This window comes from Anarhichas minor, unplaced genomic scaffold (genome assembly GCF_050575085.1).
Source record: "Anarhichas minor isolate MPS153535 unplaced genomic scaffold, ASM5057508v1 ptg000003l, whole genome shotgun sequence".
Lineage (NCBI taxonomy): Eukaryota > Metazoa > Chordata > Actinopteri > Perciformes > Anarhichadidae > Anarhichas > Anarhichas minor.
The window spans coordinates 16890001-16915542 of record NW_027466449.1 but is presented as its reverse complement, the minus strand read 5'-3'; the positions used below and the strand labels follow the sequence as shown (position 1 = coordinate 16915542).

Genomic DNA, 25542 nt, shown 5'->3' with positions numbered 1-25542 from the left:
CAATAGCCGTGTTTCCATTCACATATTGTGATGAGCATTTTAAAGGATCGCATTAGTAAAGCTGAATGGAAACAGCAAAATTAGATGAAACTCAAAGCTTCTACGCTCGCTTTTGCTTCTCGCGAAAAAGAGTTGATGCACTAAATGGGATATGGAAACTCTTTAGCCAAATAAATTCTGAGGTAGCGACCATTTATCTCCCATGACTGATCAGCAATTTATGCTGACGGCTATATATTTATATTGTCTTTGAAACACGGCCAATATTAGTCGACATGAAAGAATGATTAAAAAACTGAAGACCTCTCTCCATTTTTCTCTCGTAGATGCTTAGATGGCCAAGCCGACATGTTTTGTTGCGGTTCTCAACCTCTTCTTCTTCTTCTTCTTCTTCTTCTACTCGCTGTAGCCGAGTTAATTCTCTCCAAACCACCAATTTCTTTTTTGGTGACATTTCAAAAGCTCGCTTAAAATTCGCTTGACAATTGAATGTAACCATAAAAAATGGTTGAAGGTAGTGCTGAGTTTTGAGAAATTGCTGAAAATTTGAAATAGTGCACCACAAAACAATACACATTCATACACACACACAACTTTTCTTGGTACATTTTACCATTAAACTCTTCTTTAGATATGGCTTCGATGGCCAAAGACACAAAGTCACAAATTTAGGACCAACTTCCCACAGCACATTGAGCACACACGAACCAAAACAAGGTTGTGAGACTTTGACAAAAAAGAAAACCTTTCAGAACTATATTTTCAACACATAAGAGCAGCGCAGATGGATGAACTTTTTTACATTGTGCGGTGAATTTGTTGCACAACAATCTGAAAAACCTCAAACGGAAACTTCACGATCGGTGTCGTCCAGCCGCTCAGATGTGAGGATTTGTTTCTCTTTGAATTGAACATCTTTTGGTTTTGGACCATTGTTCACACAAAACAAGCATTTTAAAGATGCCATCTTGGGTTCTGGGGCATTTGTGAGACTAAACAACTTAAGTGATGTATCCAAAATATACATCACGGATTAATCAACTGTAGAAATAATGATTAGTTGCAGCTGTACTCCGTAATAACGGCTGTGTGTTCTCGGCTGTCTGTCTGAGAATGATGCGGTAACCTTTCAAGTGATCGCTAGCAGCTAGCGCATAATCGCTCACAAACAACAATTATGGGAGCTAAGAGGAGGAGCGGGGGAAAGAGGCCGATAAGAAGAGACAGCGTAGAGGATGAGAAATAGGAGGGCCAGGGATCATGTTTTGAGGAAAGTGGAGGAGGAGGATTAGTGGAGAGATTTGCTGAACAGCACTGGAAGTTCAGCGAGGGGAACGTGTATGAGGGGATTGGTTTAGAGAAGTGTGAAGCAGAGGAGAGGAGGAGGAGGAGGAGAAGGAACAAGGTGGACTTCAGCTGGAGGAGAAGAAGCTTTAATCTGTTCATCTGTGACTCATCAATCTGCGCTGTTTGACTCAGCAGAGTGTTTAAGAGATGGCACAAAGCACAAGGTCAAACAAACACAGCATCACACAGTGATTCTCCTCGGGGATCGCCTCGGGACGTGTTCAATTATGTTTCCAATACAAATGCAATGTTGTATACGATCTTTTTGCAGTAGATCGAGTTGTGTCGCAGAAGTTACATATATGCAAAATATTATAAAACTCCTTGTAGCATTAAAGAACATGACAAAGAGAGAGAAACACACATCGTGAAATACTACACCGGTTTATCCCGGCAGGCAGCGCTGCTCTGAAGGGAACAGTGTCAGAGTGCTTTGCTCGTGGCTAATCTCACAGCGAGTTCAGAAGCTTAAAAAAAAAGAAGAAAATTCAAATGTGTTTTGTCACCGAGCATTTGCAGAAAGCTGCATTTTCACCTTAATATGCTCCATGCGACGGCAGAACAGCGCGTCTGAAAACAAGGATTTTGGATTGCCCCAACAAGTGGTTTAAATTCTGCGGTCGTCGAACACTTAGAAGAAGGGAAGAACGCCAACATGTGATTTGTGCGATGGAAAAAAAACAAGATAGTCTGTTGTGGTTATGAGGGAAGCAGCTGCTGAAGGACTGTGTGACAGTTGTTAAAAAGAAGCATTTGTCTACGAGCACAAAGGGGCACGTATATAATCTACATTTATTAACACTGGACACATTCTGCAAGGTTTAAGACCTGGAAATATGTTAAAAACATCTATTATTGCTTTAAGTTTGTCTAGTATGAAGATAACATCTGGCGTTTTCACACACACAGGATCTCCTCCCGTAAAGGAGGCCATGCTATTACTCCTCCATCTTGTCTTCCCACCGTTGTTGCCATGACAATCGTGCACAGCGCTCCTGTCCCCCGAGAGAAGGAGGAGAGAAAACGAAAAGACAGAGATGGGGGCTATAGAGTGTAGAGGAATGAAATGTGATAATAAGAGGCGGCGAGGAGCAGCGAGACAGTTTAATGTAAAGTAGATGTAGAATAGGACGATCTCACCAGTAGAGCGCGTACAGGACACTCATCAGAAGAGAGCATTGCTCATGTTGTACACCCTCTAACAATGTATACAGAGAACCTGGAGGAAGGACTCGCTCTGTGTGGGCTCTGCAAAGACCCACCAAGGCCACAGCTTCAACAGCATAGTGAGACACACACACACACACACACACACACACACACACACACAGGGCCATTCAGTTTGAAAAGCTCTTTTCTTTTTTTTCAGTGCTGTTGGATGAAAGAATGACCGCCCCAATACACACACTCTCACATTCTTACCCACGCAACTATGCAGAAACACACATTTTTCTGCATTTTCTTGTCGTCGCTGCTGTTTGCATCTCAAACAAGCCGACGTGGTCCTCACGCATCTCCATCCTGGTGACACAAAAGCTCGTAGACGACTTTCCGTGCCCAAGTTCTTATTCACTTTTCCAGATGAGCAATAATGACCGGAAACATTACAAACTGGCGTGAGATGTGCACGGCCCAGGACAGGCGGGATTAAACCCGCCCAGAACATCATTGGTGCCCATCTACCGAGCATCAGTGATATTGGTGACGAGAGGTGCCTGCGCAGAGTCCAAATGATATTGAAGGACAATACCCACCCAGCCACAGTCTGCCGCTGGCAAGAGACACAAGTATCAGCTGCCGTACCACCAGACTTCAGAGCAGCTTCTTTCCTGAAGCTGTGAGACTCCTAAAGTCATCCTCCACATATAATACAGTTTTGCTATTTTTGTGCTTTTCTTATAGAGCCGAGAAGGATTAAAAACTGCATTTCGTTGCGCAATGACAACCGTAAACCTTGATGTTTGAGGACATGTTTTAAAGTCTAAGTGATGCGAGGGTGTGACCCACTCCTTTATCACCAGTACTTGCTTTTACACACAAATCATGCAACCTACTGAGCAGGAAACACCACGTGGCGTGTGTTCATATCGCCGATTGATAAAACGAGGCTGTCTTTGAAGCCCGACATCCGCCCGCCTTCTTCAGAGACGTTCAATAATTTCCTTATTAGCATATCTCTTTGTTACGCTGCTAATCACTACAGGCGTGCCTCACTGTCTACTGTAAAAGAAGCAAAGGAAGCAGCCTCCTCCGCGCTGATGCTGAGAGCCACTTTAGGTCACCGCACAACTGGCGGTCGCTCGCTTTCACTCCCAATCTGTTGACTTCCCCCCTCTCATTTGAATCAAATGATTTGATTGTAATGCACACAGTCTTAGTCAGGCTGGTAGAAGGTTTCCTCAGTAATAATAAACTCTGTTCTGTTTTTGGGGTATTGAGCTTTACTGTCATTCAGCAGCTTTAGCAGAGACCGGAAAAGAAACATCTGGCCCCGGTGCATAATGTAAATGCTACATGCGTGCCTTCATACTCCTCCATGTTTTTGCTCCGTGCATAAATAGATTCTCAGCTCTTCCCATACCTGCACGTGCCGATATTACATATGTACAGCACGCATGCGTTCGTGAGGCTTTCTACGCCGTCGCGTGTTAGCGGGAACATGCGATTCCCATATTTCTTTCACCCAGCTGCAGCTGCTCATAAATGCTACATCCATGCTGAGTTACACAAATACATCAGTATAGAAGAAAATTAGGCAGATTTTAAAAAACTGCATCACGCGTGAAGATGCATGTAAATCAGCTGTTTCCAGCTGACACAGCTACAGCGGATGAATGTGAAGTTGGGGGTCAAGCTACGTTCCTCGAATCTTTATTGTCCTTCAGCTCCGTGGCCAAATTTGTTAACCATATGGCCGTAGTTAAATTCAATTTTTATATGCTTGATGCTAATTATGCTGAACTCGTTGACAGTTTGAGGATTTTCAGAGGTTGTTTCAAAGGGAAAAGTATTTATTGACCTCCCGCACTTGTGTGTTTGAGGGTTCCTGGGTCATATATGTGGCTGTTGTAATAGGAAACACTTCTTACTTCATTACCTGATGTGTGTCCTTCCTGGGTCACACACACACACACACACACATGAAAACATTCATCAGCACGTCAGCAGCTGGGATGTTCCACTTCCTCCAGTAACTGGCACCCCATAATCTGAGGGAGGGAGGGAGAGAGGGAGAGGAAGAGAGGGAGGATGAATTATGAATCGTGTAGAGTGAGGGGCTTTGCAGCAACACAGAGTTTTAACATTTAATGATTTTTTTTTGCCAATGCAGCAGAGAGAGCCGAAGATGGATGATTGCATGTTGTTGACGTCGTTCCATCACGATATACAAAGAAGGTGTTGTCATCGCTCTCTATGAAGGAGGGTGAATGGGATCACAGATCTGGCGTCAGCTCCTCACGCACCTCACCTACTTAACAAAGTAGACGGCTCTGCCGCTGCATACAGAACTAGTTGATCGCCTTGGCAACGGCAACTCTTTGTCCCGATGTCGTCTATTTCTGTCTCGGCATACTTTGCCGTATATAGTTAGCAGCACGAAAAAAACCGGAGCGTCGGGGAGGGAAAGGGGAGTTTTCTTGGAAAGCGGGGAAAACTGTGTGTGTGCGTGTGTGTGTGTGCGTGTGTGTGTGTGTGTGTGTGTGTGTGTGTGTGTGTGTGTGAATATGTCTCAGGTAGAGGAACCTACATGTTGATTGAGTCGTTGGGCTTTGATAAAAAGGAGGGAGTGTAGATGATTCCCCACACTGTGAATCTTCTCCCCCGACTACTGGCTCCAAGTATTAATATTTCATTAGCACAAATGAGATTGATCTCGGTGACTCTCTACAGTGTGTTAACTAGTGTTTATATATATAAGAGAGAGATAGAGGGAGAGAAAGTCATGGTGGAGGGAGGAGGAGGAGGTGGTGGGGGGGGCAGAGAGAGAAGATCAGCTTCTCAACGTGCGCCTTGAGCAAAGCAGAGGAGTGTAGAGGAGAGGGAACAGCTCCGTGGTTACTCAGATGTGCATAGTAAGGCAGGAGCTCAGGCTTCCCTTTGATACGACGCTCGGGCTGCTGGGGTCCTGCTCAGAGGGTGATAGTTGAGATTCTGCTGGAGTGCTTGTGTTGGGAGACAGCTGAGAAGTAGACTGGAGGAGGGAGTGGGTGGGGGGAGAGGTTGGGGAGGGTGGGAGCAGCATCCCTGTAGCTTTGACCAGCGGTCCAGGGATGCTGCAGCATAAGTCAGCCTGTCTAATGCAGATAGATCAGTTGCTCCTCTCCTAATAGCGCGGGGTGAGAGCGCCGACTGGAGCGGCACACACGGCACAGGGGGGAGGAGATCACTTAGATTAGCGAGCAGCCTAGCGCAGTGTGTTGCTCGGAGAGAGGGAGAGAGCAACAGAGAGGAAGAGGTGGAAGAGGAGGAAGAGGAGAGCAATCCGGGGGCAGTTGCGCTCTGCTCTGCAGCAGGAACCAGGGGTCCATCCGTTTGTCCTGGAGGGGTTTTTAGTTTTTCTTTGTTTGGGTTTTGGGGGGGGGGGACAAGGGAAGAGCACCGCAGGTCATTAATGCTCTCTCTGTCTCTCTGCCGATGTTTTGCAGGAGTGGTGCCAGCCAAGAGGAGTCCAAAGCTGGTGGTGAGTACTCTTTTGTTTTACATCTGTGTGCATGTCAGCTCTACTGAGTGTTAAAGGAGCGCTATTTAAAGAACAAAAGGCGAGAGATTTGATATCCAACTCTTGCTTCTACTGTTCTGCATGCAGAGATTCCACCTTTCCTCTTCACTTCTTTCTCTTTCTGACTTTTCTTTGGTCTTTTATTGCTTTCCTCCTCCTGCTTTTGTTGCCCATGTGTTGTCATTTAGCTTTGTTTAAAACCCTTTCTCCTTCTCTCGACATCCCGCCACGCTGCCACCCTCTGACTGATTAACGGTGTAACAGTGACCACCTGTTAGGGAGGGCTAAAAGCCACAGCTGAAGGGAGACGGGAGAGAGGCATGAAGCAAAGATATGGGGGGGGAAAAAAGGATGTGGGATGAGAGAAGGGAAGACCAGTGCGGAGATATAGTTTGTCCCACAACAGTGAATCACGATGACAGCCCAAAGATACAGAAGATGCACTGAAGCTAACAGACAGGGAGAAAGGAGGCGATGACGACATGAGCTGGAGGCAGAAGCAGAGGGAGATCGGGGAAGCTGGAGGAGAGATTGCAATGTGTGACGAATAAAAGAGGACGGGAAAGAAGGAGGGAGGGAAAGACCGGCTCTGTGAGCAGCGCTGGGGGTCCCTGAAGGGACAGTGCAGTTATTCAGGACTCTAAAGAGCAAACGCCTCCTCCTCCTTTTTTACGACTCATCTCAACCTGATAAAAAAATCCATACATGCTCAGAAGAGACGCCTGTGCAGCTTTACATGTACCTGAGAGCCGCAGACCTATGAGGACGTCTTCCTCCGGTTCGGCTCGTCCAAGATCAGTGACGGGTTCAACTCCCACAACTTGAGAGGAAGGAAAAAGCTCCTCACGATGTCTCTTGATCGGCATGAAAAGCCCCGCAGCTGGCCAGGATGTTGGCATTTGGGATTAGTTTTAAATGGCATCAGTCAGGGCTTTGGGTGTTACCTATTCAGGTCACATGTCACGGAGGATTGGAGGAGGGCCGGGTGCCGTCAGGGGGTCGAGGGGGGACCAATGGTGACACTGCCCGACTGTCACTTTGGATTAGCTTTCCAGTGAGGAAAAAGCCACTTTCCCCCCCTCTCTGGGTTATGTCAGTGAAATGTCACGCTGCAGGAGACTTCGTGTCAGCCGGGAACAACCATTTTGCCTCCAGTCCAGACTCTAAATAAATGCTCACAGTTAACTCCCATATGCAAGAGAGATTGCGCTGCCTCAACCCATTAAAGAAGTCTCCAGAAGTCAATTTTTGCATGGCTGTTGTCCTCATTAAAGAGGCATTACTGGAATATTTGACCCTCCGTCTCTCGCGCAGTGTGTGATGAGCGAGAGACTGCTGCTGATGACTTCTTTACCATTTCATGCACGGGGGTTTATTATTCATACCAGATCAAAAACGATTCAGTTGTCATATTGGCCCTTGTCAGTAATTGCATTTTCTCGGTGCGACTCGTTTTTCATAAAGCTGTAAAGTCTTTTGTAATGTGCATCTGCGAGCGATAACGTGGTTATATTTACGTTCTGTGGGCGCAGTAATCAGAAAGCAAAGATTACAGAAAACTGAAGATGCACCGATACGATACCGACTCGAGATGGATCGGGTATCGGTGGCAATGGGGCGACCATTATCTTTATAAAGAACAGCTCAGTGCTTTCATATAAAAGTTTGGAGTCAACGGAGACAAAAAGATTATAATTCAGACAAATTAATTATTTACATTTGAAATAATTTTGAAAAGGAAGAAGAATTGAATTATTTAAAACTTACATCAGTGGATATCCCCCACAATGCTAGAGGAGAACACTTTTGTTTCCATTTTTTATCCCCCAGATACCCTGAAGATAAGATAAACCTGAAGTGACCCTCGATCATCAATGAGCCACATCGGTGCATGCATTACGGCCCTAAATATGTTGGGCAGCCGTTCGTCTTTGTGCACTCTGCAGTCTACTCAGTGGTTCGATTGATAGAAGAGTTTTTTTATTCTTGCAAACCCTTCATACAAAACAGCATCTATTTGAAAAGAGGACTTTCTACAACCTTTAAATACAGAGTCGTCCTCTCAGCCATCCGACTGTAACGAAACTGTTGAGCTTCAGTGTTACTTCATTTGTTACATTTAGTTTTACACAGTAAAGGAAAGCAGCGTTCAGGTGAAGCTTGATGTCGCCTCAACACATGAAGGAATGATCACAGTCACTTCCTCACTGTGAGGCATGCAGCTTATTAATTCGGTCGATGCCCAAGAGTCGGATCGGTGCGTCCCTGCAGGAACATTAAGGTGTCCAGCAGCACAATAACAGGCCATAAAAAATAATCACGGTGCTCTATATGTTCTCTACGCATTAAAACAACTAACACATCGTTGACGGGGGGGCGTTGCTTTGTGTCACAAATTAAAAACGAATCGGAAAGTCCAGTTTGAGTAAGAGATGCTTCCATCTGAAGGCTCATCAGACGCCAACATGCTGCAACAGTTGGCTGTGCTGGATTTCTACGTGTTTTGCTAGACGACCCTGTTTTTTTGCTGTCTGTGTCGCCAGACTGAGGCTCAATACACGAGATTAACACCGATTATTTTAACTCGGGAGACATATTTTACTTCACATTTAAAACAAGCCGATTATTTTAAGCAGCTGCGTAGCACAACATACTCACGATACGTAACCCACGAGGACTCCTCCCTGCTGCTGAGATTTTACAATTTGCTTTCACGCCAGATTTGACACATTCCTGTTTTCAATTGAGACCGACCTTGACTCTATGCGTATAGCTCTCCGAGCTCAGGACCTTCTGTTAATGCACAAAGAATCATTGTATTCATAAAAGGCAATATCTCTCTTCATTGAAATTCCCTCACATATCAATCCGTCTTTGTCTCGCAACCATGGAAACCAAGTCATCGCTCCTCACTCCAGCAGCAGCTTTTAGAGAGAGAGAGAGAGATATTCCACTGCGATGTCTAAAAACGATGACATTGGACGCTTTCCTTTTCTTTCTCTCTTTGTCCTCCATCGACACTCTTTCCCCCCCGATATCTCACCCTCACCTCTGACTCAATTATCACGTTTTCTCCTCCTCTCTCTCTCTGCCCTATACCTCCCTGTCTTCTGCTTGTATCCACCCCCATCCTTTAGCACGCACACACACACACACACACACACACACACACACACACACACACACATACACCTCTCACTCTGTTTGTTTTCCTCCCAGCACCAGTTAGAGAGGAAAGACAGCCAGAGCAGCTCCCAGCACAGTGTGTGCAGCCATCGCAGCGCCCACACCGATTCTCCCGGCCACCCGCCCTCTGCCATGCCCAGCGAGGCTGTGGCTCCCACTCCTGCTGCCCCCACCCAGCCTCTGCCAGGCCTGCCCCCTCAGGACCCTGCAGATGGCACCCTCACCCTCCAGAAGAAGCCAGACCCCTTTAAGATCTGGGCGCAGTCCAGGAGCATGTACGAGAGCCGACGTGAGTGGAATCCAGTTCTTATTTTAAGGAATTTTAAGGTTTTGCTGACTTTAGAGTTTGAACGGTTTTATCCTCTAGTGACATTTGCAAAACTTTATGACCCTCTATAAGTGTGAATGTGGCCTGAGATCATCTGGCAGGAGACGTTTGATGGCTTAGATTCAAGATAAAAGCTAAAAAGAAAAAGAAAAGCTTCATTCAAAGTCATGATTTAAAGGAATTTTCTGCCAGAGAGTTGGAAGCAAAGATAGATACCACTCTCATGTTTGCACTTTAAATATGAAAGCTACAGCTAGCAGCAAGTTTAATTATTCATTCATTCATCTATTCATTTATTTATTTATTTATTTATTTGACAGGGACAGTGCAGAGCTTCTTAGCTGTACCAGAGTTAGCTATGAGCTAATTTACATCTGTAGTCCCTGGGCAGGAAACCGAGAATAACATCTCTATCATCTAATGTAAAAACACAATTACAGACAGTAAGAGAGGACTTCACTATACGATAACAACACAACAACAACATTAGGGCAGCACAACAAAAACATCAAGACACGTAAGTTAGCTTAGCTTAGCATAAAGAGCAAAAAACCTGGCTCATCAGCCCATCAACCAGCACATCTGAAGCTTGCTAATCAACACTTTACATCTTATTGTTTGTTTGTAGATTTCATATTTTTGTGCAGACTATTTCCTGCTTTAGCGATGCTGGTGGGCGGGTTTTGTTGTGTTTCGGACAGAGCCAGGCTAGCTGTTTCCTCCTGTTTACAGTCTTTATGCTAAGCTAAGCTAACCAGCTAGAATTGGTATCGATCCTTCTAACTCTCTGCCAACAAGAATCAAATAATCCAACTTTCAGAAATGTAGATTTATTCCTTTAAATGAATGCGTTTTTCTCGTCTTAGCCGTGTGTACTTCCTAGTGTCTATTATGTCTTATTCTGTCATTTCTTCTGCATTTTGTCAAATCCCTTTGAGTTTAATGCTGTAAAAGATTTACTGTAAGAGTTTGGGATCAGACGTGGAGGTCAGGAAACATATGATTCAACAGAACTGCTGTGTCGATTTTTATTTAAATTATTCTGTCCACTGATAGTTAGACCCTTTAAAAGACATCTCCAGTTGATTTGCTCGAGAGTGCTTTAGTGAATGTATTTCTGGAGTTGTGGAGAAGATGCAGAGAGCAGAAGAAGAATCACAGCTGCGTGTACAGCGTGCCCACCACGGGGCACATCTCTGTCTTTGTGCGTTTGTGTCAGTTAAAGCCCCTTTTTGTGTGTTTGCTAAACATTTCTGTGCTTACTGAGTCACAACCGATCCTGTGACAAAAGCTGCCTCCGAGAGGGAAGCGTCCTTGAAAACACACAAGTGTTCGCTGGTGTGTGTGTGTGTTTGTGTTTGTGTGTGTGTGTGTGTGTGTCTGTGTGTGTCTGTGTGTGTGTGTGTGTGAGTCGTTCGCACGGTGTTCTGGCCTTCCTCCCGACTGAAAAGAACCGTCATGTACAATAAAAGAAAGAATGGCATGTGTGCCCTTTACTGCACGTCACCGTGTCAAGAGACAACATTTCACCTTTTACATTATCAGCAGCCAAACAGCTTGTCTCACTCCCAGTTTAGTCACTGGGGAGAAAAAACAGAGTATCCAAAATGCAAAAAGTGGAGCAGCAGAAAGTAGGCAGCCTCTCTGTAAGACTCCTCCATATCATTTGCAGTCATGGTCTATTCTTGCATTATTCATAGGAGAAACACTGTGAGGGTGTCAAACCACTTTTCTTCGAAAATAACGTGTTCACTCGACTGTTCTGGCTGAATTACATCGTTCAGACCTCCTGTACTTGTACCGGTGGTGATAGTTAAAGGGACAATAGGTCTGTTTATGTGAAATGCATCTCCGTGTTGTGTTGTTGTGGTTTTAGAGGGGTGATGATATATTGCAGGTTTGCTGTGTTAGCTTGTCACACATTGTGAGTGTCGCCAGCCTCACTTGCGCTCCTCGCAGTGTTGGTTAACAATCATGGCTGCCTGTAGAATCTAGGACTGCTGCTGATTAAATATTAACTGGGCTGCTTTAAGCTGCCGCTGATTGGTGTATCTGTACGAAAACCCCTGAAGGATCTGCAGCCTTCTTTTTTTTCTTCTTCTTTTTTTTTGAGTCTGCAAGGGGAGGAGGGGGAGACGCAATGAAACGAAGAGAAGGAGACAATGAATGACAAAGAGGACCCGATTCTCTGGGTGTTTCTCAAAGTTAAGGATGCTTGCTTGGGACCACGGGTCCTTCCAAATCCTAGAGGCGAGGCAAGACTCCTTCCGAGCATTCGGAGAGCACACAACAGAACAGCCTTATTTTTATAGAACTTTATTTTGAATAATTCAGTACATTACAATTTCAAGTAATTTAAATTTATTTCACAATCCTCAGAGCAAAAGACATTGACTGAAACATGCAGGCCTTTTTTAAAAATAGATCAAATCTACGGGGATTTTTGCAATTATTATAATTCTTAAACGTACAGAACAGAATTTTACTTCGCTTATTATAAAACACACTTAGTTTAAACTCTACGGGGAAAAAAATTCACAAAGAAATCACAAAAAAGTCGTCTTGATAGCTTTCTCACCAACTCTGGTTTAGTCTAAATAAATTCTTAAATTCGCAATTTAGATGTGAAACGAAACAGCGTTTTGCTCCTTTTAAAGCTTCCAGACTCCATTGAGGAAAAACAGACATTTTTACCTCGCTGATTGTAAAACGCACAGAAACAAAATAAAATCATCAAAGGGGTCTTGGTTAGCTCTTTCCACTATTCCAGCAATCTCGCTCTCAGGTTTGGTCAAAAAGAACCTCTTGGTTCACCAAGTTAAACGGCCGTTAAGCTCTCCTCAAACCTACCAGACTCAATAGAAAATCAATAGAAAAGCCATATTTCAGTGGCAGGACAGTGTGACTGAAGAGTGAGTTTTGGGGGAATTTCGCCTCCCTGAAAGCTTCATGTCACCTGTTGCTTGATGTTGCATCTTTTACTGTCAGTTGACACCAGTCCTATAGTCACGTATCAGATGAGGGTGTTTACAAGTTTAACCCGTTAAATTCAAGCACGTTGTCGGGGGAAGAGGAGAAGCTAATGGGTTCACTACCGGCCTTGCGTGGCAGCCGTGTAGACAGCAGGCGGTGCGAGCAGAGACGGCCTGTGCCGACTGGCCCTCTGGGTTGAACAGACTGACACCAAATTGCCTGTGTCCTCCTCCACAGTCTGCCCGGTCCATCCGAGATGCAAATGTGTGGTGAGTCGTGTGCGTGTGTGTGTGTGCGTGTGTGTGTGTGTGTGATGGAAATAGGCGAAAGTGAAGCTCCGAATCCATGTGTGAAAGAAAAGGTTTAGTTATAATTGGTGGCTAATAATACGGTCTACGGAGGTCTCGGCAAGACTGTATATAAGAAGTGGACATATAGTCGTCATGACGTCACCCGTGGATTACAGCCGTCGCCATATTTTTGCAACCATTGAACGGAAGGAAGTGACCATATTTTGACGAGGAAAGAGTGACGGAGAGACTTCTATGTCTCTGGTAGCGACCTGTTAATCACCGTGTAGCCCCGCCCTAAAGCATCCCCTGCTTTATGGTCTGTTTGACTCTAAATGGACCATAGTTTACTAAACAGAGACGACAACAAGGAGCCGATCCGCTCACCGAGGCAGCGCCGTAGCCATGGAAGGAGCAGACATACAGAAAACAAACACTTTATTGATCAGCGATCACACAGCTGGGACGTGGGTTTGTGGTAATGAGGCAAAACGGGGGACAGAAACTTGTTGATTTTTAGAGGAACAAGCATTCGGTGATTAGCCGACATAGATGTTAATCAGTCCACGCTGAGCGGAGCCTGAAGGTCTTTGGCAGAGTTGCTGGTTGATCTCTATGGAGTCCCCCCCTTCACTGTTTCTCTCGTGTGTTTCAGTGCCAGATTGCCAGGAGCAGGACATTTTCCTTTGGCGGAAGGATACCGGCTTCGGCTTCCGTATCCTGGGAGGAAATGAGCCCGGGGAACCTGTAAGTATCCCTCCACCTCCACCTGTCCATCAATACTTTATCACATCATTTGATAAATTCATAGATTTAAGTGTACACTCGTACCCCCCCCCCATTCATACTTTTGCTGATAATGAATCAATAAACCTCTGAAGGCTTTGTCCTTGCTCTTAGTATTCCTCCCAGTTCTACAAGAGGTTTTCGTTCGCTTTCTCCGTCTTCTTCCTCTTACTTCTGTGTTTCGTCTGCCTCTAAACCAGCGTAGCTGTCTAACTGGAGCTGTTGCTCTCTGGAGGATCATATAGACAGCTTGTTAAGAGAAGCCAAGGTCTTACCCACAATCTTTCTGGTTGTGCGCCACATATTTGTCTTAAAAGGAGTGGAGCAAGAGGGAGAGTGGAAGGCAGTTATTGAGGAATAGAGGGAAATAAAATGGCAGCAGGCTTCAGGTCTACCCCACAGGAGTTAGTACTTGTTGTCTGTGCCAAGAGGTGTTGGCGTGATAGTTGTGCGGTTGTTACTGTCGGAGCTGTGTGTGAACACCCACACGATGCCTAAAGCACACGAGCTTCTCCGAGGCCCCGATAGGCTGCGTCGGCCTTCTTGGTTTCTCCGAACGTCAGTCACAAACACCTTGAAGTAACGCAAGAGGAGAATGAAGCGTTGCACAGATTCATTTAAAATCAGAGGCAGATAAGACACAATGAGTCTTTGAGCTCTCTAGACTGGTGGTTTAATTGACTGCAGTGTAATTAGCCGTAGTACTGTATCATAATCATAGAAGCTGCTGAATTCACGTCCCTCTGTTGATATTTGAAACAATGAATTACAGCGTTGTTTAAGGGGAAACGCTACAGGTGAATAGAGTCAAAAAATGAACTCATGGATATCAACATGAAACTTCCCCAGTTGATCACTTACATTAAGGCAAATAGGTTTGGTATCACAATCCTTCTGAAATATTTAATTTGAATATGCAAATGAGGCATTATCTTATGAAATATGTGCTAATTTTCATACATTTCCAGAACAGAAATCTGAACATTGGATAAAGCCAGGTTCAACATTCTTCTTTCTTTTTGTTGACATATTAAAGTCAAAGATTGTTCCAGAGAGAATCTATGAAATCTGTTTTAATCTTCAGATCAGAAAATACCGTCAACAGCCAAGTTTCTCCATGTCTTTAGTAATAACATGTTGTATGAATGAGTCTCTGAATAATATATGAACAAACCCCTCAGTAGAAACCTTCAGCACACAGAGAGGAATGAAAGTGTAAAGTTTGGTGAATGTAAGAGCTGCTGAAGTGGAGATTTATCATCAGAGTCTGAGAACAAACTCATTTAGAGGAAACGTCCTTTAAAGAGACGTTTAGTTACATTACAGACATTTAGAGACTCTACAGGTGAATAGGGTCAAAACATGAACTCATGGATATCACCATCAAACTTCACCACTTCATTACTTAGATTAAAACAAAAACATTTTGTATTACAAGTTTTCTGAAATGTTATATTTAAATATGCAAATGAGGCATTATCTTATAGTAACTTTTGGGGAATTTAGGAGAAATCTACAGACACAAATAGACAAAGTGGTAAAATAAACACCTGAATGTGTGTTTTGGATGTTTTCTTTCCTCTAGTCTGGAAGACGACGTGTTATAAAAGCAAAGCAGCCAAAAATCTCAAAACTGATCAGTGCGTAACACAATGTTTTTACCTGTTAGTGCCTCGCCTTAACAAAAACCAGTGATCTGTTAATATCTTGCGTCGTGTGCGCTTTCCTTCTACAGATCTACATCGGCCACATAGTGAAGTACGGGGCGGCGGATGAGGACGGACGCCTGCGGTCGGGCGACGAACTCATCTGTGTGGACGGCACGGCGGTGGTGGGCAAGTCTCACCAGCTGGTGGTGCAGCTGATGCAGCAGGCCGCCAAACAGGGTCACGTCAACCTCACCGTCAGACGCAAGTCCCCCGGATACGGAGGTGACCAGAGCGTCACTTAAAACATGTGTACATTCACTCGGGTGTCATGCACTCTCACATGTTGTATAAACATGATGCACGCCGCTTGCTCTTTTGTGCAGACTCTCCCTAACCGTAACACGGTTCCAGACTTGAATCTGAGGTTAATGAAATGCTTTTCTAACCAGTTTATTTTCTTCATCCGCAAAGGGTCAAAAGGAGAAGGTGACGTCCCCCCGTCGCCGGCCTCCTCCCACCACAGCAGCACCCAGGCGCCCAGCCTGACGGAGGGCAAGCGGACCCCCCAGGGGAGCCAGAACTCTCTCAACACCGTCAGCTCCGGCAGCGGATCCACCAGCGGCATCGGGAGCGGCGGCGGAGGCGGCAGCGGGAGCACGGTGGTGCCCGCCTCCCTGCAGCCGTACGACGTGGAGATCCAGCGCGGAGAGAACGAGGGCTTCGGTTTCGTCATCGTGTCGTCCGTTTCCAGACCTGACGCCGGCACCACCTTCGGTAAGTGAGCTGAAGCCGGAGCTAGTTGAGACTGACGGGGACTTCTATTCAGTTTGACATCAAGAGTTTATTTTGTTTACTACAGGTTCACAATTTAGACTTTAATCCGACTCAACAGTTTGATTGTTTGGGCGTTTGTAATCTGCGTTGGTGCGTGTTACGTTCTGAAGATCCTTATTTCTCTCTGTGATTAATTTACTCTCCCGCTGTGAGCGGCATGCACAAACAACTTTAAAACGGAGCAATATTCTTCAGAGGCTACTCCATGGCACTAAACTACAGCCCTGTTGGGTTGTGTTTCTGCAGGGTTCAGAAGTGAAGAAGAATAAAACCTAATACCTGTTTCACAATCACACTGTCCAAAGTATGAAAGTATATAAAACAGTAAAAATGTATTATTATATCAGTTTCAGTACTACCCTGCAGTTTACAACAACATGTCTACATTATAGTTGATTCAATGAACACAACTTGAACCACTAGAACCAAAACAACGAAATTGATCATTTAAGTTTGTGCTCAAATCCAGACTTTCCCATTATGGGACGAATTATGAGATATATTGGCAGATATGGAAGATCATATTAATAAGTATGTTTTCTTTAGTGTATGTCACCTGAGAGTTAGTGAGCAGGTCCTCGACGCATTCCTCCAGCAGACATGTCCACAAAGACGATAAATGAACCACTGGGTGAAATGACCGATGCCAATACAAAGAATATGCTCCTCGTGGAGTTTCCTTGACTTACTGAATAACTCGTGCGCGTGGCGTTTGACAGAAGTCCACTTAATGCCACAGAACGAGGTCACGAACCTTCTATGAAGAGCGTCGAGATAAAGAAGTCTCCTCGTGTGCGGAGCGCTCTCCCTCGGGACCGGTGCTGCCTGCAGCTTAATCACAAACACCATCATGACCGATTCACGCCTCACAGCTGCCCTCACCGATCCATTCAGCATCTAATTGAAGTCTACTCGGCTCACTCCATTTGCTGTCTATACCAGTTACGTATCGCGGCAAAGCAGCAGCATTGCATGTATTAAAGCCGCTCAGGCGCTGATGAGGAATTGTAGATGTCCTCCTCGAACAAATTTGGCGTTAACCTCCGAGTGATGAATCTCCACCGCCAATGTCACGCCAAGGTGCCCTGAATAGTTAGCCATTATGATGATGTACTGTGGTGTGTCACGGGGCGAAGCACAAGAATGAAGGAGACGTGAGCCAGGAGGAAGTTTCATTGATCCCATGGGCTAATGGTGTTTGCTCTGCAAAACGCAAGAATGAATGTGTTATTTATAGGGACGCCAGCGAGAGTGCTCGTCAACAACCTTGTCCTAAACGTCTCGTAGTCCTCTGGAGGTGTTTTTTTTCGCGGCTGCTTCGCTGCTCTGCTCCGTCACTCCTCCTCTCGGGACGAGGAGATGAATGGCCTCGGTGCTTTCATGTGCTGATGCTGGGATCAGCATCCCACGCTCACTCTCCTAATGGACACCAAACCATGTGGGACACGAGCTGAAATCTGAGGAAGAATATGTTTTACAACGGAAAAAAAATAAGAATAAAGCAGTTTCTGCTGATTCAATCTCACGTACATCATGGATCAACCATGTCCCCCCCCCCCCTCTCATCCCCTCCTACTATGACCTGAGTGTGAGGTTGTGTTTCACAGATTGGATATTGGTGCTTCTCGACCACACCCCCGTGTTATCCCACATCTCATTATTTAGATAGAGTGACAGGACACAAGCACATTCTTCAATCAAAAGACCGAGGGAGGGTAAAGCGGCGGGGTGAGGTGAGGTAATAAATATGGATGTTGCAGAAAATACTGGAGGGAAAATTGGGGGGGGGGAGCAGAGATGAAGGGAGGGAGGGAGATCTCCAGAGTCTGTTCAGAGCTTCTGTTTCTACAAGGTGTGCAGTATTGAACACTGTCACTCAGGTGCAGGTCGTATTTCTTGCAGTGCATTCTTTGACCACATGAGCAGCTCCACATATAAAACTACTGTCCATCAAACCTCCTCTTTAGGAATGCTTATTATTTTTCCGGAGCCGGTGAAGATCCCGCTGCTCAATTACCTGAACGTCGTACGCCGCAGCAGCGTTCGTGTGCTCATTGATCGCTGGCAGGGAGGTGTGTTGATGACGCTGTGACCGGCGTATTGATAGGCTGTCAAACATATGCCGCTGTGGACGCCGACCAGCGCCATATGACTCACGGCCCATTGATCGATACATCAGACGATGGGGGAAGAAGACAGATTATGCATTTTCCCATGAAGTCTCTGAGGCATCTATTGTTCCTGCATGTGTGCTGATTGCTACAGGTCCTGTGGTTGAATGGGAAACGTGCTGATTTTGGGATAATTAACCTTTTTCTTCTTCGTCTCTTTTCTCCCCGTTTTCTTTCTTTCTTTTCCTTTTTTTTCTTATAATACAAATCAATACACCCAATCAACACAATAAAAATAAAAATAATCGCCGCACACTATTTTTAACACACAAACTAACACAAAAGCCGGGAATGCTTGTGTGGCCATGCCCCACAAAATAGGACGCATCATCGAGGGCAGCCCGGCGGACCGCTGCGGGAAGCTGAAGGTGGGGGACCGGATCTTGTCCGTGAACTGCTGCTCCATCACCAACAAGTCCCACTCGGACATCGTCAACCTGATCAAGGAAGCCGGGAACACGGTCTCGCTCAGGATCATCCCAGGTGATGGTAAGGCCTTTTTGGGCTTGCGGCCTCAGTGGGCTGGTGCATAATGCAGCGTGGTGTGACTTATTCATGGATGTGGTGGGAAGGAAAAGGCACTGCTGCTCCTGACAGGCACTTTTCATCAGGGTGTGAACCCTGGTGTCTCGGAGAGTGAGTCATTGAGTAGGAGTGAGGCGAAGGTTACCCCCAGAAGCTACTGTAGCACTTCTACAAGTTTTCTCTTTCTTTCTGCTTTTTAAAAAAAAACATTTTTACTGCTCATATTTAATCGAGCGCTTCCTGTTGGCGTTAATCTCTTCAGCTTAGTGTAGGAAAGGAAAATAAACCTCCATAATATCGCAGCACAAGCAGTTTGCGACCTAAATCTCCATCATTTTGGGTGAAATATGTCATGTGATGTAACAAGGGTGCTTATTACTGGCTGACTGGGCAGCCAATGAAGACACGTTGTCATGTAATGCCCTCCATTGAGACAGAAAGTGAAGCTCAGTTAATACTCAGGCGTGAGAGAGGTGGGGAGCAAACTCCCCCACACTCATGTCCACTAACTCGCAGGTTTGTGTGTGTGTGCAGACAAAGGTTCCTGGTAGAAAACACGGCGTGGCCTTGTAATATGTGAATGATGGCATTTACCGGTCCACCTCATCCTCAAATATCACAAAAGACGTGTGTCGCTTCAGAAAGAGAGAGAGGTGGCCGTGAGGAAGTCATATTTCTCTGCGTGATGAGGAGAGAGTGAGAAAAGGGAGAGAGAGAGCTATACACCTGCCAGCATCAGAGGAAACTAATGTGTGCTGCAGGTTTCTTGCTGGTGAGAAGATGGAGTTGAAGAAAGGCATTAAAAGGCAGTCGGCCTTGTTGTTTTTTCAGTCAGTTTTTCTTCTTTCATTTAGTTGAGGCCAGGGTTGTCTATGAGCAAATGGCAAATGACAACATCACAGGCAGTTAGCATCAGGGCTAATAGAGTAGCCTGTGAGCGGTTCAGCGGGCTCTTCTGGACAGTCACATCACCACCAGCTGTGGGCAAATGCATTGAACAAAAGCAGTCACTTCATTTTAGCTCGGTTGTTTCTTCTTCTTTTTATGTTAATTTGTCTTTTTTTCTTTTTGCAGAATCTTCCAATGCTTCTCTGCTGACTAACGCTGAGAAGATAGCTACCATCACCACCACACACACACCTCAGCAGACCACAGAGTCCCGGTAAGTGATGACGCATCCATTTAAAAAAAAAAAAGCACAAACGCAAGGGTCTTTGTAGAATATATTCTTTAACGCAGCACAATGTGTATTCATGCGAGTTTCTCTTTTTTTAAAGGAATAACTCAAAGTCAAAAGGAGCTCCTCCCCCTCCGCCCATGCACAGTCAGACAGCACAGGTAAGAATGGATGCTTTCACTCCACAGTTATTGATCGTCCGGGTTCTACATCAGTACGTTAATTACAGAGTTTCCTCCAGAGAAGCTACTCAGCAGAGGAGCAGTATTTCTCCAACAAATAGCCTAAACTGTTCACACACTGCACTCGCTCTCTATCTCTCGCTCGCTCGTTTAAAGAATGTAAAAAGTGAGAGAGGATTCAATTATTACCAATCTCGTCCATACTCCTCATTTGAATTAACCTCTTTTGTTTATCTTGAAGTAAAAGTTCTAGCGGACCCTTCCCAGCCAGGGGGGCGTTGAGAGTAGTGATTGATGAGTCAGCAGGCAGTCAATGGCAGCATAAAAGAGGCAATAAAAGGTGTTTTGAGAAAGTTTGAGTCACCGCAACCACCCGAGGTCCTTGAGCATGCGGCCATGACTGGGCATCAAACATATCGTGCAGTTTGCTGCAGCAGAATGAAAGATAAACTCGTGGACAGACAGATAGCTGCACAGTCACTCACGTACACACAACAATCGCATGATCCTCCTGGTGGAGCTAATAAAGTCCATTTTGGAAGAGACCGTACTTCTGTTGGGAGGGAATTTTTGATGAGTCGTGGTACTTTTTTGGGTACAGCCTTTCTCGTGCCCTTGCTTAGTGATCTGCACTCTGCTCGCTGACTCATGTGGCATTAATTATTCATGCATTTCCAGGGTATTGTACTGCCATTGACATTTTGTGGAGTTTTCGTGGGACACGGCTTGATTAGTCCTGGAGTTTTGGACTCGCCTTTTGACTCCCCCTGTGCACCATGGATTAGTCTCTCCTCTCTGGTCTCCCTGTGACCTTTCTCTTCGTCTCTCCTTTTGTGTCTCACAGGATGCCGAGTTCTACTCCGTGGACCTCGAGCGGGACAGTAAAGGTTTTGGCTTCAGCCTGAGAGGAGGACGGGAGTACAGCATGGACCTGTATGTGTTGAGACTAGCGGAGGATGGGGCTGCTGTCAGATGTGGCAAGATGAGGGTACGAAACCATAAAAAGCTGAATTTGAGACGGTTTTTTTAAATGAAAAGACCGCCATGGACAACGTCGGCCTCTCTGTTTTCAGGTGGGAGATGAGATCCTGGAGATTAACGGTGAGAGCACAAAGAACATGAAGCATTCACGTGCCATCGAACTGATCAAGAACGGCGGTCGGTGGGCGCGGCTCGTCCTCAAACGGGGAGATGGATCTGTACCTGAATATGGTACGTAAACACGTCGCCATGTTGTTGTCCACTTCCTGTAAATAACAGCCAGCGTTGAGATCTTATTGTTGTTCCAGCTTTGTACTAGAATAAAGCCTCTTATCTGCTTAGCGCACCACTGGGACTGTAAATGATTTTCTGATCCATGACTTTAAAGTGATCCTCGTATTTTCTTCACAAGATTGAGCCGTCAATTTTTATTGGTCAATGAGGGAACGGTTGCCGCAAAAGGTTGTTCAGTGATTTTTGTACTCTTATAGGATCCGTAGCACAGATGTTTTACAGCTGGAGTAATATTCCCTCCCAAGAGCTGTGAGCTCTGCTGATCGATTATTCCTCTCACAGCTTGAGTCACATCGTTGTATTTGTCGGCATTATTTTCCGGGATTTCATTTTCTATTCCCTTCTCAGATGGATTTGTGATACTGTATCAAGTGTAATATTTCTTGTCTTTCACAACAAAACCCCTTCTTCTCTCTATTGAGACGCACTGTAAAACAGCCTCTTGTCTGTTTTATCTGTTTTCTCCTCTCTATTCCTCCCTCTCTCTCTCTCTCTCTCTCTCTCTCTCTCTCTCTCTCTCTCTCTCTCTCACTCTCTCTCTCTCTCTCTCTGACTTGTCTCTCGTTGCTGGGCTCTTCCTCCTCTCTCCAGCGATGATGGCTCCTCATCTCGCTGTTGGTACAATGAGGAATGACAAGATGGGAGAGCCCTGTTTCTACCTAATGGGCCAAAATCAGACCACGGTTTGTAGCCAAAAGTCTGTCCCAATCCATCTTTCTTTTTTTTTATCCACCCTTCCTTCCAGCTCATCCCGACCTGAATCCCGACTGGTGTGTTTACATAGTCGTGCATGCTTTGTGTCTTGTCATGCCTGAATTTATCAAACTTAATTTAACTTCCGTGAATCCGTACATGCACAAACCCTCCCGCTCCGCCAGCCCCACACCAGAGATTTATCTTCCTGGGACTAATTTAATGCCACCTCCCATGCTGCTACCATAGCAACCTGTATCTAATTTGGCAGCCAAACACTCTTGTTTCTTTTGTTTTTTTGCTTTGAGGCTGTTCTTTCCCAGCGATGCACACTGAGTTGTTCACCATTTTTGTTTTGAATGATTTCCTAGGTGCCTGCTGTGCCATTGATAATCCCCGTCCTCCACTTGCCGATGTGTTGCCCCTGCTGTTGTTGCTGACATCACGTTGTGTCTCGGCCTCCAGAGAAAACGCGTTGAAGTGATTTATCACTTCAACGCATTTAATGTTCATAGATCATTTAAGATTAGCCTGATTGTTTCTAGGCAGATGTACAAAGTATATTTAAAAAAGCACATGTTTGCATGGTTTTCCATAAATCTCTGCATTGACTTTCTGTCATGTCGAAGCAAGAGCTCACATGAACCAACAAGGAAAGCTTATGCTGCTGAGCACAATAAATGTCTCATGTGATTGATGTACAAGTATTCCTCAACCCCAATCGCTCTCATGAGGTATTTCTAGTCAACGAGATTCTCTTCCTTTCTCCTCTCCTGCAGACGGCAGCAGTGACGGGCACCCTCCCACACCCGGGGCACAAAACACTCCGGAAGTGAGAACGCTGCCGCCTAACAGCCGATATCACACCTCATTGGAGTCCAGTTATCCACCAGACCTTCACAAACCATCACGCCAGGAGGAGGCTGCGCGTGGCCGAGACAGGGACAGGGCTGGGTCAGATCAGATGGACTACCAAGGCCGGCAATTTAACCCCCACCATCATCACACCTGGAATAACAATCACAGTCAAAGCACCCCCAGACAGCAGTCTCCAGACAACAGTATCAACAGCGGCAGCAGCGGTGGCAACAAGAAGAGCCGAGGCCGCAAAGTCAAGAAGTCCGAGTCGGAGAGCGGCATCTCTAAACTCCTAAAGACTCTGAGGAAAGACAGCTCGGGGAAGAAGGCCGCCGCTGCCGAGAAGCTCCGGGGGCGAGAGCCCTCGGGCAGCAGCTCCACTTTGGACGGGAGGTTTCGTCAGCAGCGCCGCGGCTCCCTCGACCGCTCCCCAACGCGAAAGCGGGCCCCGTCTCCGGACCGTCAACGGGCCAAGTCGATGGACCGCAGGGCGGAGCGAGCGCACCGGGACCACACGCCCGAGAGAGAGCACGACGACGGCGGGTTCCTCGCGGTCACGCCCGAGCGCAAGTTCCACGATCGGCGGCTCCTCAAGGACTCGCAGGCGGCTGGGCGGGTCAGGGAGGCCGCAACCCCCGAGCGCACCAACAAGAACGGGGATTCCTCGTCCCTTTCCAGGGGCCGCACGTGCGACAGAGCCCCGAAGAACGGCAACCTCCTGAGAGACTCTTCCTCAGAGAGGGGGGACGGGCGATACTCGGTGAACGGGACTCCGGAGCGGCGGTACCGAGCGGAGCGGGACTCTTCCCCCGACAGCAACTACAGCCGGGACGAGCCGAACTACGCGGCGGCACCCCGACTGATGGATTACTACGGCATGATGAAGAACAACGCTGCGCACAACAACGCCGCCTACAACAACACGGGCCATAACAATAACGCAGTGGGCCGCGGCCCAAACCAGCTCCCTGAGCCCAAGAGAAGGCTGTACAAAGAAAGCCCCAAAGACCTCAGCATCTAGAGCAGAGATCCGCCTCGCCACTCTCTCCTCTATCTGTGCAAACTATGTACAATACACTGGAATTGGACTTCTGAGGATACTAACTCTTGTGCTTTATTTGGTCGACCGGTTTATTGATTGATTTTTGATTGACTTAACTACTTGTGATCCCATCCAGAGATTCATAAAACAGCAGGAGTACAGTCCTTCTATCAGTTCATGCTGGTTGTTTTGTCATTGTTATAGTTATTTTGAAGATAACAAGAGGTTGTTGTACTGTTGTAAAGGTATTGTACGTGCCTGCATATGAAATCAGTGATATTGCTTTTTGTAGGCATCTGCTGAATCTAAATATTTGTTCCCTCAGAGGTGAAATGAAACCTGCTTCCAGTCGTGGTATCTTCTAAGCTTGTTTTCAACTTGTTTTTGTTGTTTTGTTTTTTAGACGTTTGTTCCATTCCTGAATTGCTTCACTGAACAAACTATAGCACAAGACACCGATGGGTCGCAAGAGCTGTGAAAGTCACGTAACTAAACAAAAAAATATCTAAATTTAACATCTGATGGTGAAAGTAGAGTGATGATTATATAAATAATATATGACTTTTTGTTGCATTTGCTCACTATTTATTTATTTTTCAATTTGGCACATATCTTGAGCAAGCTTCATTCCTTGGAGACTGAAGGGAAGAAGAGCACACTGTACCCCGGGGAAGCATGCTGTACCCTCACTTGTGTTGCACCCTTGATATGTGTGGCATCCTTTAGCCTGAACACGCTCCCACACGAACCAAATTAAGAGATCAGACAACCGGGTGAGGACAATTGGCAGCGGTGCTATTGTTTTCTCCTTCTGGAGTGGGATTATAAGAATATCTTGACTTGTGTTGCTCAGCGTTGTGCTGATGTAGCAGAAAAAAGAACCTGACTCACTTCACTTCAGGCACAACTGTTCTGGTAGAAAGTGAGAGTTATCTAAATGTGTTGCTCTTGATGAGTCTGCATTATGCCACAATACCAGCGTGAAGCTGCCATAAAATATGATTTCTCAGATACCCCCCCCCCCAAAAAACAAAGTGTAAATTATCCCTGTGCAAGATGCATGTGTACATTTAAGTGTAGTTGAACCACTTCCTCTGATAGGTCTGAGTGAGGAGAATGGATAAGGAACATGCACAGTGATTGTTGGCCCTGTCCTCGTGTTGACGACGACACAAAGAGCCGATGCGGTGATAAACTTAAGAGTCCCGGTAATCTGCCATGCTGAGCCATGCCGTCACGCCACTGGAGTCTGACTGCTGCTTTACGGTGTGTTTTGTGTGTATTCTCTGTTTTATGTTTCATTAAAATAACTAAAATATATTGGATAAAAACCACAACAAATGCATTGTTTGATCACTGTTGTTGCCATGGTACTGTATTAACAAAACAAAAACAACAAAAAAAGGAGGAGAAAACAAACCACATTTAAGAAGTTAACCTGTTGGCCATCACCTGTAAAGATCTTCTTCTTTTTTTTCCAATGTAACTATTAGGAACCTGTCGAGG

At 45.7% G+C, this 25542-nt stretch overlaps 1 protein-coding gene across 2 annotated transcripts in view; it reads left to right on the top strand.

Annotated features, from left to right (window-relative positions):
- LOC142959197 (membrane-associated guanylate kinase, WW and PDZ domain-containing protein 1-like) overlaps nt 1-25542 on the top strand; it is a 94597-nt gene that overhangs the window by 68802 nt on the left and 253 nt on the right. For both annotated transcript variants that reach the window (XM_076100409.1, XM_076100417.1), the window contains 11 exons: nt 5994-6028; nt 9287-9542; nt 13500-13591; nt 15366-15561; nt 15751-16053; nt 18570-18773; nt 19884-19971; nt 20087-20147; nt 21013-21156; nt 21242-21380; nt 22916-25542. The exon at nt 22916-25542 is cut by the window's right edge and continues 253 nt beyond it. In XM_076100409.1, coding sequence (XP_075956524.1) covers nt 5994-6028; nt 9287-9542; nt 13500-13591; nt 15366-15561; nt 15751-16053; nt 18570-18773; nt 19884-19971; nt 20087-20147; nt 21013-21156; nt 21242-21380; nt 22916-24015 — 2618 coding nt within the window. In that variant the 3' untranslated portion in view covers nt 24016-25542. The remainder of the gene's footprint in view (nt 1-5993; nt 6029-9286; nt 9543-13499; nt 13592-15365; nt 15562-15750; nt 16054-18569; nt 18774-19883; nt 19972-20086; nt 20148-21012; nt 21157-21241; nt 21381-22915) is intronic.